Source organism: Mytilus californianus, unplaced genomic scaffold (genome assembly GCF_021869535.1).
Source record: "Mytilus californianus isolate M0D057914Y unplaced genomic scaffold, xbMytCali1.0.p SCAF_7, whole genome shotgun sequence".
Lineage (NCBI taxonomy): Eukaryota > Metazoa > Mollusca > Bivalvia > Mytilida > Mytilidae > Mytilus > Mytilus californianus.
This window is the reverse complement of record NW_026262723.1, coordinates 76,877,426-76,890,565: the sequence shown is the minus strand read 5'-3', so window position 1 is coordinate 76,890,565 and position 13,140 is coordinate 76,877,426. Positions and strand designations below refer to the sequence as shown.

The 13,140-nt window shown below is 31.9% G+C and overlaps 1 protein-coding gene across 2 annotated transcripts in view; it reads right to left on the bottom strand.

Annotated features, from left to right (window-relative positions):
• Window positions 1-2,819: 2,819 nt before the first annotated feature.
• Window positions 2,820-13,140, bottom strand: part of LOC127709032 (ADP-ribosylation factor-binding protein GGA2-like) — a 39,178-nt gene continuing 28,857 nt past the window's right edge. For both annotated transcript variants that reach the window (XM_052214318.1, XM_052214319.1), the window contains 4 exons: window positions 7,132-7,346; window positions 6,131-6,294; window positions 5,120-5,230; window positions 2,820-3,657 (listed from right to left, as the gene is read on the bottom strand). In XM_052214318.1, coding sequence (XP_052070278.1) covers window positions 3,565-3,657; window positions 5,120-5,230; window positions 6,131-6,294; window positions 7,132-7,346 — 583 coding nt within the window. In that variant the 3' untranslated portion in view covers window positions 2,820-3,564. The remainder of the gene's footprint in view (window positions 3,658-5,119; window positions 5,231-6,130; window positions 6,295-7,131; window positions 7,347-13,140) is intronic.

The following is a 13,140-nucleotide window of genomic DNA, read 5'->3' as shown; positions in this document are numbered from 1 at the left end:
CACAACAAAACAATTAACATAAAAACAATAGTTACAAAGCACTGATATAAGAGTACTCACAGTTACTGAAGGCTAGTTCAATGCCAATTACAAATATTAAATAAATCATGTTCTCCCAGACTAAAGTATCAATCAGTACACATCCAACAGATTTATTCCAAAGACGTCATAAACAGTCTGAAAATCGCATGACCTTGTGCAATGCCAAAGTATAAGTAAACAGTATTGACTGGATATAGGATCATAGGTATTCAACTGTACATACATGTCTATAGCATATGTTTGAAAGTTTCCAAAACAAAATCAATCTAAGTATAAATAAAATCAATAAAGATTTTACTATAGTGTTAACTGGATAACTAGTAATGTAAGGAGTCAATTGATGATTTTGTTCATGTTCATTTGTTTTTAGATTTAATCTTGATGATCTTTTTTTGCCTTCAAAGATTATTGTTTCCCTCTGTCTACTATAGTTTTAAAAATATTTGCAAATAATGCAAAGTTCAGGAAAAATAGTTATTTAAGGACAACTACTCCTTTCAATCAACAATTTCCTCTATTTTGTATTTATTTGTAGATCTTTTCTTTCTAGTAATTTCTGCAGGGTAAAAAGCATTATTTAACATAAAAAAATCCCTTAAAGAGTCTATAGACAATTTCTGTTATGTTTGACTTATTTGTAGATCTTAACTTGCTGATTATTAATGCTGCTTGCAGTTACTCTCTATCTATTATAGTTTTCAAGAAAATTTCCAAAAATCAAAAAAATTGTTTAACATTGTCATTTGACCAATTAGAATGCGTTGACTGATTTGAAGATGTTATTCTTTTTTTTTGCTGTTTAAAGCTTCTCTCTATTAATTTTTTCAATGAAATAGCCAAAAGTGAAAATTGTCTTTCAAAGAAAATAACTATAAGATGTCAATAGATAATTTTGTAATGCAGACTAATTTGTTTGCTGATCATTTTTAGTTCACCTGCCAAGTGAGCTTTTCTAATCACTAGTTAACTTTTACCCGATTAAAGAACCTTTAGTGAGCAAGCTCTAATACCCTATGGCCCGATATAAAGGGGGAAAGCTTACAGAGACTTGATGGCATAGTTTTCCTATTTACTAAGAAGTATTATCGTCTTACACAATTCTGGGGTAAATATGACCTTAACATCAGACCAAGTGACTTGTAAATCAATAGGGATCTTCCTCTTATTAAATGTGATGACATCATAGTGGTGCAGTCCCATATGTAGTATTTGATGAAGCATCCTGAAACCACTTTTCTGCACATAATTTGGTCTATTTTTAGTTACTTTAACCTTGACCCTAGATATAGCAATCTTAAAATCTATAGGGATCTTCCTCACATTATATGTGACCATATATTGCAATCCAATAAGAAGTATATGATCTAGCATCTGAACTGTAAATTCAGAAATTATTGCGAGGGTTTTTATTAATGCGAATAGTGCGACTGGGTTAGTATCGCATTAATTAGAACTCTCTTTCTGATATCTGATATATGCATCTGTATGCAGAATTTCCTTAAATTGCAATAATTAATCTCGCATTATTGTCCATTCTTCATAAATCGCAATAATAAATGCATGCAATAATTTCTGAATTTAAAGTATCACAAATTGTGTTCTACTTGTAGTAACCATGACCTTGGCTTTCAACAAAGTGACATAAAAATCAATCAGGATCTTTCTTTAATTATATGTGACCCTATTTTCAATTAGTTTTACTCCTATATGTAGTATTTGATTTAGCATCTGGAAACCACTTTTTTGCGCAAATTTTAGTCTATTATTAGTAACTTGACTTTAGCTTTGAGGTATTGACCTCAATATCAATTGGCATCTTCAACTAAATATATGTGACTGTGTATATGATTATGGTGGCAATCCCATATTCAGTATTTGATTAATCATGGGGAAACAACTTTCCTTCACAAATGTTGATCCATTTTTAGTAACCACAACCTCGACTGTTATAAGTGACCACCTCAAAATCAATATGGATCTTCCTTATTATATTTCCAAGTACGGTTGCAATTTAATATAAATTATTTGAGTTATCATCCAGAAACCAAAAGACACACAGGTCTAAAGCTATAAACCCCCTACTTCTTACCATGGAGTACGGATATAAAAATCGTCTCTGAATCTAACTTGACCACACTAGATCTGTACCTAAGTGCTGTATAGGATTCATCACTAACAATTACCAATAAAGAAAATTCTACACTATCATTTACCTCAATTGTTCTCTTCAAAGCTGCCACACTGTCATGCATAGCCGACACCCTGCATGTGGTGTTCTACACTATGGTTATGTTCCAGGACAGGGTTGCACGAGAACCAGAAGAAGAAACACTACTAAAACATAATGTCACCCTTCATCTAAGGGGAGACATTATAAAACAATTTGACCATAACCATCAGTCAAATCCTTACAGGAGTTATTGCCCTTGAAAGATGATTTTCACCCATTTTCTTTACATTATTGCTGCAAACTATCAAAAACCATCTTATTGCATTGTATCAATTTTATGCAAAAATGCCATGTCGGCAATACAGGCTCTTTGTAGCTTCAACTTTCTGGTTACAGTTTCTCTCTGTTTATTATAAGTTTCAATGTTATTGCCAAAAACATAATGGGTAAAGATTTGTTGTAGGTTGATGAGGATGGGTGCCAGTTGAAAGCAATAGGTCTTATGTAAAAAATATTCTGCAACAGTGACCTTATAGGGTGCAAAGAAAGATAATGGCTGAAACTAGATAAAGATATTGATTTATATTATAACATCAATAAATCCAAGTGAAATAATGAAGTTTTAATCAAAATATTGTGGCATTAAAAATAAAACAAGATAAAATTCCTTTTCTAACTTTATTTCAATAATGTCCCCTTCATGTAAATGAACAGCACTTGTCTATGCTGTGAGTATTTAATTATCAGCTCTTAAGTATTAAAGTAAAAGTTATGGCATTATTACATTGTATATCACAGCACAATATCACAAGATACACCATAAAACTTACATACTAAAATACCAGCGTCCACTTTGTTCTAATTAAAAGGAGAAATTGCTTTCTTTTTTTAATCTTTTTTTTACTTTTCAACAACGAAAAAATATATATGTGTCTACCTTAACCAACAAGAAAAAAATAATTCAAGACTTGCATAGCTAAAACAAATATTATTGGAAATGTAAGTAGTATTTATTGAAAAAAGTTATTAAGCAAACAGGTCTAGCTGAGCTCAAGTGTTTATTGCACTATATACTTCACAAAACTTGAAAACATTAAAGACAGAATAAATAGAGGAAACGAGTGAGAGACAAAAGAAAATTCGCATATATGTAAAGCAGACCACATTCAATTGTGATTTTTTTTCCTTATAAGTAATGTACAGATAACTAGGGGTGAAATCACCAATATTTATAGACTTTTAAAGTCAAAATTTATAATTAATGACCATTCATACTTTGATATCTACATTCATCTCATTTGCACATGCCCAGTTGTTCTACTGACAAATAAATAAAAAATAAGTTGATAGAGCTATGAAAACACGAAATTGTCCACTTCTCCAACATCTGAGCGGCTTTCACTGTCCAAGCTGTAGGTTATCTTGTACTTTAATCGGATTCTTTCCTGAAATAAACAAAATAAGTGTAAAACTTTCAAGAATTTAAATATCAAATGCAATAGGAAATAACAAATGGAAATACATGTTACTTTTTTAATACAATGTTTTATAAGAATCTTGAATATCATTTTTCTTATTTTAGGGCGTTTGATATGACAAATGCATGCTTAGAAATAAATAAATCATATTGAAATGAAACGAAATAAAATGAAATGCAATGAAGGTATTTTCAATTGCTGATTTCTAATTACAATTTTTGTTTGATTTTTATGAATCCACTGTCAGTTCTTAATGATACACTGTCTTAAACTTATTTATACATGAAATGTGACCTTGAATGTCTTTAAGAATAAAGTCATTAATTTTCTCTTTCTAATGGCTTTAATATTAATAAGCATGAAACTAATTTTTGTACTGATACCATACATTAACAATGGCTTATAAAAGATATTTTTTGGGCCATGAAAAGAGCCAAGATTTTCTAGCAGAAACTTTACGTCTTGTAGACAGCAGATGAGACATTCTCTCGGTCCTCATGCACATATACACAATGATTCAGAAGTAACCAAATATATATATCTGTTTGAAAACAGAATGTGAACAGATCATGATTATTTCATACTGAAGCAGCAATATTTTTATTAAACATGATTTGAATAATACCGGTACATATAGAATATGAGATTTCACACAGTCAGTGAAATGGATTATGATCTTGGAAATTTGGTGACCTGGATGATTTGTATGAATTATAAAATTGAGAATGGAAATGGGGAATGTGTCTTTATTACAATGGATGTACAGATTGCAGAATGAAGATACAATAGCTGCATTACTTTACACGAAGCAATGAAGGAATGATTTATGTATATAATGTTAAATGCTCTTGAGTAGTACTTCACACTTACCTTGGGATACTGTTTTATAAATAATAGAAAATGTTGACCACAAAAGTTTCACAAAATAATTTTATTCTTTATCTAAATTATACCTTTTTTTTTTTAATTATTTACAAATATATGTAGTCTCAATTAAAGCTGTCAATATCTTTCAACCAAAAAGAGAAAACAAATCTATCAAATATTCATGGTTTTTTTATCTTATGTGAACTCTTAGATAATTTTTAATGGGAATGAGTATATTGGAATTCTCAGTGAAAATTTATTGTGTAAAAAAGAATAAAAATCATATTGTATAATTTTATGGGAAAGATGCATCAGAGGATGCACCTAAGAATTAGGTCAGTGTAGCCTAACACAGTTCAGAAAATGTCTTTCTGAAGGAACCATTTTAACTTTAATTGACGTAATATCAATTAATGATGGGGAATATATGAAAGTCTAATTGGAATATATTGAATGAAAAGTGATATTAACAACTGAAGATGAACTCCAGTAACAAGTATGAGAATCATGTTTTGAATACCTCAAATAACTGTCCTGGTAAAACCTATCAGATATAACTTACATTTTGAGGATTTGCTAAGAGCATGATCTGTGTAATTGCTGCTGGAGGTAAGATTGGATTATATGCTGGTAAATCTGTGGCTGATGGAGGCTGTAGCTTCACCTTCATTGCCTACAAATTTAAATTGTACCAACGAATAATGAAAGATAAAGTTAGTCACATTGAATTAAATCCTAATTTAGATTTATTTTTAAACATGTACTAAAATGCCTGTATGTTACCTTTCTAGAAATCTTACAATTTAGCAGTATTTATTTTTTTTATCTGACAACTCCACATACTATCTGGTATCCACTTAAGGGAACTCTACCAGCACAAAATTTAGGTGTTGGTTCACAAGTTTTTCTTTCAATTTCTTTATTTATTAATTGTAGAAGAGAACAAATTATATCATATAAAAAAAATAAGTAAGAAAACTACATAAAATGCAATCAACCATAGCATAATGTTATTCTGGCTCACTTTTTAATTATTTACCCCCCCCCCCCCCCCCCCCCTTCAGTTGTAGGAACATGATTTTTTTGTAATTTAGACAAACCAACTATTAAGTATTGGTATTCATATTATTGCATTTGAAAAATTATATGATGAGACAGGATAAAATAAACAAAAACAAAACAAAATCTTGCTTTCCAAGTTAGGGATTATGCAATAATCTTTTAATAACAATTATGAAGAAAAAGTTCTTTCTGCCTCAGATTTGCAGTATATAAACACAGATTTTTACAAATTATATTTTCAACAGCGAAATTGTGCCAGTATAATAGTGTTTAATTTACAAATTTTTACTGACGAAACTTTTTCCTTTGCAATAAAACCGATTCCTGATTGTGAACAGATATCAAAAGCCAGCCAATTTAAAGTTAATCAAAAAGATGAACAAAGCAAACAACTGACTATATTTTGAATCAATGACAGTCTATGTGAAAAAATTAGTCCTTCATTTTTGCCTTTTTATCAAATAGTTCTACATGGATACCCTTCTAATACATAACTTGTCTGTATTAATACCTTAGGAACTGCAGCTTGAAATGAGAAATTTTTCACAGCACTGGTATTTGTGCTCATCACTGACACAACCATAACATGGACATCTTCTCTTGGATGATTTTTAGCTATATGAATCACTATTTTCAGTCCATTTTTATCATAGGCATTTATAGGTGGTGATGTTCCTTTGAAAATAAATAATCAAATGAGTTGCATTTGGTGAATAAACGCCTAAATGGAAAGCTTTCAATGAAACAACAAACTGTAGGTAAATATGCTGATGACTAAATAATATTTCAAAGCAATGTAAGAAATAAATCATGGCAGATGTTTAATATTGAAAAGTTATTTATAATTAGACCTGTTCATGCTGTTGTTGCAGGTGAGGCAATAACCATTACAAAGTATATTCATTTGACAAGGAACCCCACATTTCTATTGTCAATAGATTTTATAATATTTTGAAATGAAAACTTCTTACAACTGATGTATTAATCCATTCAGATCTGGTGATGTGTAAAACAAGTTATTCAGGATTTTTTTTGTCATAAAATTAGTCCACTAGGAAACACAAGTTCAATGTAACTGAAATCTTAAAATGTTACTCAAATAACTGTCAATTCAAAAACAATTGCAATGTTTATATAAAAGTAAATAGCCTGTCAGGATGATTGTTGCAATAATTTAAACTAAAATTTTATTCTTTCTAGTAACATGCTTCTATAGCCATGCACTGTAATCAAATCATTTAATCTCCCTATGTTAATGGTTGACACAGAATCGCTATAATAAATGAATGCATTCAATTCTGCCTATAATTCTTTTAAATATATAATATAATACTTCCTTAACAATTGCTTCCTTACAATTGCCACTGGATTTAAAGCAAGCAACAATCAAACACTTGCTTAACAGTATATTGTTAAAGCAACCATAATTCAGAATGTTCGTAAAAACAAACTGGAATTGCAATAAAAAGTATTAATTTGCATTTTGCAATGGATTTCATACACCAAACCTACCCGGTTGTACAGATTCTATAGATACAAAGACATCATTTAATGGTTGGACTTCCCCTTGTTTGGGAGTAATTACAGGAGCAGCTGTGGTACTAGATATGACAGGTGTAGATGTTGTTACTGTGGTTTGAGATGTTGTAAAAGGACTGACTGTGGCTAACAATGGTCCATCTGTGGTCCTGGTAGACATCTGATTTAAGGTCTTCTTTTCTGGAGGGCTGTAAAAATGAAGATTTATTTAAAAATTGACAATGAGGATAAAATGTATCCATACAAAATAACTGCACACTGTGTAAAGTACTTACCAAAAGTGTCCTTCCTTTCCTCAATAAGCTAAAGAGATTTTGCATTGATAAACTTCCTAACATATAACAAGAGTGCACACGCTGAAATGTCTCGCCTTCTTTACTAATCATTGATATTATGTTGATAGTCCTAAATATAAAGCTTTATTACAACTGTGACATAAACTTAACATTAACCAAGTAAACTAAACATTGACCAATGAACCATGAAAATGAGGTCAAGGTCAGATGAACCATGCTAGGCAGGCATGTACAGCTAACAATTCTTCCATACAACAAATATGGTTGACCTATTGCTTATAGTTTAAGAAAAACAGACCAAAACACAAAAACTTAACACTGAGCAATGAACCTTGAAAATGAGGTCAAGGTCAAATAAAACCTGCGTGACTGACATATAGATCATAAAATATTTCCATACACCAAATGTAGTTGAACTATTGCATATAGTATTAGAAAAAAAGATCAAATCTCAAAAACTTAACTTTGACCACTGAATCATGAAAATGAGGTCAAGGTCAGATGACACCTGCCAGCTAGACATGTACACCTTACAATCATTCCATACACCAAATATAGTAGACCTATTGCAAGCAGTATTAGAAAAAAAGACCAAAACACAAAAACTCAACTATGACCACTGAACCATGAAAATGAGGTCAAGGTCAGATGACACCTGCCAGCTAGACATGTACACCTTACAATCCTTCCATACACAAAATATTGTAGACCTATTGCATACAGTATAAGAAAAACAGACCAAAACACAAAAACTTAACTATTAAACCACTGAACCATGAAAATCAGGTCAAGGTCAGATGACACCTGCCAGCTAGACATGTACACCTTACAATCCTTCCATACACCAAATATAGTAGACCTATTGCATACAGTATAAGAAAAACAGACCAAAACACAAAAACTTAACTATAACCACTGAACCATGAAAATGAGGTCAAGGTCAGATGACACCTGCCAGTTGGACATGTACACCTTACAGTCCTTCCATACACCGAATATACTAGACCTATTGCTTATAGTATCTGAGATATGGACTTGACCACCAAAACTTAACCTTGTTCACTGATCCATGAAATGAGGTCGAGGTCAAGTGAAAACTGTCTGACGGGCACGAGGACCTTGCAAGGTACGCACATACCAAATATAGTTATCCTATTCCTAATAATAAGAGAGAATTTAACATTACAAAAAATCTTAACTTTTTTTTCAAGTAGTCACTGAACCATGAAAATGAGGTCAAGGACATTGGACATGTGACTGACGGAAACTTCGTAACATGAGGCATCCATATACAAAGTATGAAGCATCCAGGTCTTTCACCCTCTAAAATATTATCTTTTAAGAAGTTAGCTAACGCCGCCGCCGCCGTAACCGCCGCCGGATCACTATCCCTATGTCGAGCTTTCTGCGACAAAAGTCGCAGGCTCGACAAAAATGGCAAAGGTCATGGTTAGGGGAGGACTATTTGATACTCTGAGGGGGGTAATTTTTTCGGCAGCATTTATATTCTTTTATGTCAGGACATTTATCTTCAAGCTATCTTTGGAAAGATTATAAATTTAGCAACCTATATTTTTTTTTAAATTATACCCCCCCCCCCTTTTTCCCTCCCAGAAAAGGTTTATTTCTTTTGCAATAAAACCTTTACCAAATTCTTTCATAGGTAGAAAACAGAATGTAACATCCTATTTTACCTTGATGTTGTTTATAAAGCCTGTAAATGTAGATAAGATCAATGTAAACTTTTGATACTTTGAATAAAATTTCATACAGTGATTGCTGATTGAAAAATTTGGCTGCTAATTAACTGACATGTTTTGGTGCCAAATTTATGAATCATGACCTTGATAATCTACACGGAAGCATAGAGCATATGAAAATAAATGTGGATAGTGTCCACATGTGGACACAGATGATGCCCCCGCTTGCATATCATATAGTTATAAAGGGACATAACTGAAGAACAGTAAAAGTGACGCTACCCAAATTTGAACTTGATCTGAGTTTTGTGTGTAAGTCTCATAACATTTGGTTGAGGCTAACTTAAGTAGAGAACAGAAACTAAAAATTCAGCAATTTTTCTATTTATAAAGGGGCATAACTCAATAATGGTTAAAGTGACACTACCTAAATTCAACTTGATCTGTGTTTTATTAGTGGAAGTCAAAATTAAACATTGCATTGTATAAAGCATTGATTGTAGTTGATTCAACTATAATCATGGACAAAGGAAGATAACTCCAATTTTAAAAAATAACTTGATATTTAGAAGAAAATAAAAATTTTACAATTTTTTCCATTTATAAAGGAGCATAACTCTAGAACGGTTGAAGTGACACCACCAAAATTCAAACTTGATCTGTGTTTTGTGGTAATAAGCCTTGTGTATAAGTTTCATAACATTTGGTTGAGGCAAACTTAAGTTAGAGGACGGAAACTAAAAATTTTGCAATTTTTCCATTCATAAAGGGGCATAACTCTAGAACGGTTAAAGTGACGCCACCAAAATTCAAACTTGATCTGTGTTTTGTGGTAATAAGCCTTGTGTAAAAGTTTCATAACATTTGGTTGAGGCAAACTTAAGTTAGAGAACGGAAACTAAAAATTTTGCAATTTTTCCATTTATAAAGGGGCATAACTCTAGAACGGTTAAAGTGACGCCAACAAAATTCAAACTTGATCTGTGTTTTGTGGTAATAAGCATTGTGTATAAGTTTCATAACATTTGGTTGAGGCAAACTCAAGTTAGAGAACGGAAACCAATTGTGGGACGTACGTACGTACAGACGGACAAGGGTAAAACTTAATGCCCCCACCGCTGCGGCGGGGGCATAAAAAGTGAGATAAGATAGAGTGATGTTTAATTGTTTTTTATTTCATATTTCTTATTATCCTTTTTCCTTCATCACAGGTTTTCCCTTTGCTCTGGTGTTGTTTGATTGCCAAATTTCTAAAAGAAAGTCTATGTACACATGTTTTATAGTCAAAATTAGCCATTCAGGTATATAACCCTTATTCATGTTTTTGTGTTAAATTTGAAGGATCATAATGACTTAAAATTTTTATTAAAGCATGTTTTTTTTTAATATATATCATATTCACTGCTATAATCAGTGTCATTCAAATGTTTACTGAATAACTGGATCAGGTTTGATCTACATGTATGCCATTTAATTTTTACTAGTTACCTGTATTAGGTAAAACCATTTTTAACTTCCTTGTCAGCTGACATTTTGGGAAAAGGTGATACAAAACAGATGAAGTGACAAGGTATTCAGTGGAAAAGTTTTTTATTCTTTCTATTTTGACAATGTAAAAGGGTATGTGATAACGAGCTGGCGAGGCCTTTATTTGGTCTTATTATTTTCTTACATTTTGTATGGTATTAAATGGAGAAAACATGACACTTAAAACTGGTAAAATTAATGGCTAACTGTTAAGAAACTATAGAGCAAAATTAACCATTTTTTTTAAATTGTGTAAAATCCTAAATGGACAAATACTAATTTTTCTGGAGGATTATCATCAGTTACCCAAAAATAAGTGTAAACAATGCTGTATAGGGTTATTGTATGAACATATGTGACTTTTGCCCAAATCAAAGTATTATATACTTGTTAACATTAAATCCATTGGAAGTTGGATGTGTACTGATTGATATTTTAGTCTATAGATTACATGATTTTTATTGTTAGTTGGTATTGGCTTTAAACTAGCTTTCAGTAACTTCCAGTACTTCAGAACTGTATTTTGTATCTTTTTTTAGTTGTTTTAATTTTTGCTTTGTATCAATCTGATGAGTTAAACCCTTTTCAACTGATTTTTATAGTTTGTTCTTATGTTGTGCTGTTACACCACTGTCCTAGGTCAGGGGAGGGTTGGTGCACCCACAAACATGTTTAACTTTCGTGTTCATTCAATTTACTGAACAATGCTTATGGCTTATGGTATTATATCACAGTTAGAGTCAATTGTTCAAAGACGTCATTTACACCTATTTACCAGTGGTAACTCATTCATAAAAAGTATCTGATGTGGTAGTATGATTGGAACAGCCAGATCAAATCTTGATGTTGCCGATCAGCTGACATACAATATATTTTGTATTTTACCATGGCCACAGATACAAAGAGATTGAAGATCTTCATATAAAAATCACCAATACTTTTACAATAAACCCTTGTACTGTATTACTGCAAGCAAAGCTCACAAAATGATACACCCCACTCCCATATGAAGCAATGTTAAAGTCCATGATTTGCTTAGGAAAACCCCAATATAACACAGATAAGTCACAAGTAAAATGAGTACCAACTATGTGACACTTTCCATTTGGCTAATTAAGTTACTTTTTGCAAATGCTTACATAATAGCTGAACCATATTCACCTTGCAAAGTAGCCTAAATAACTTACAACTTTTATATGTTTAGTTCATGGCTGTCTTATGTGGACTGTGACAATCAGAATAAGTAACTTATAATTTTTATATGTTTAGGCTTTGGCTGAACCATGTTGACAGTGCAAAGAAGGCTAAATCCTTTATGATTTGTACATGTCTAGTTCATGGAATCACCTGAATATACCATGTGGACCTTGTCAAGAAGGAAAAACAATAGCTAAAGCTAACAGTTGCTGCTACAACTGTGATGCAGGATTATGCTCAACATGTTCTGGTCATCACACAAGATCCAAAGGAAAACATGATCACAAGACCATTGAAATCAAAAGTTATGAACCATCCATGCAAGCTATTAAAACAGAATGTGACAAACATAGTAAAGAGTTAAACTTGTATTGTTCCAGTCATTTATTGCCCTGCTGTGATGAATGTGTTTCCACTATTCACTCAAAATGTACAAGAATAAAAAGTTTACCAGGTGTAGTGGAGGAAACCATAATGGAATAAAATGCTCCGCTGGGCGCAGCTTGATACGACCGCAGAGGTCGAACCCTGAACAGTTGGGGCAAGTATGGACACAACATTCAAGCTTGAAACAGCTCTGAATTCGGATTGTGATTAAATATTTGACACAGCATAGGTTTCTGACACAGAATGAATGTGGTCTAAGAACTTAAAAATTTTTTTATTTACCTATTATGGTCCAATATCCAAAATCTAAATACATGGTTAGATTCAGCATATCAAAGAATCCAAAGAATTTTTGATGAAATCAAACAAAGTTTAATTTTGGACACTTTTGACCTCAATGTGGACCAATTTGATAACAGGGCCCAAAAATCAAAATACATGGTTAGATTCAGCATATCAAAGAACCCCATATATTCAATTTTTGTTGTAATCGAACAAAGTTTAATTTTGGACCCCAACTTGGACCAACTTGAAAACTGGGCTCATAATCAAAAATCTAAACACATGTTTAGATTCAGCATATCAAAGAACCCCAAGAATTCAATTTTTGTTAAAATCAAACTAAGTTTAATTTTGGACCCTTTGGACCTTAATGTAGACCAATTTAAAAAACGGGACCCAAAATTAAAAATCTAAATACATGGTTAGATTTGGCATATCAAAGAACCCCAATAATTCAATTTTTGATGAAATCAAACAAAGTTTAATTTTGGACCCTTTTGACCTCAATATGAACCAATTTGATAACAGGGTCCACAAATAAAAAATCTAAATACATGGTTAGATTCAGCATATCAAAGAACCCCATATATTCA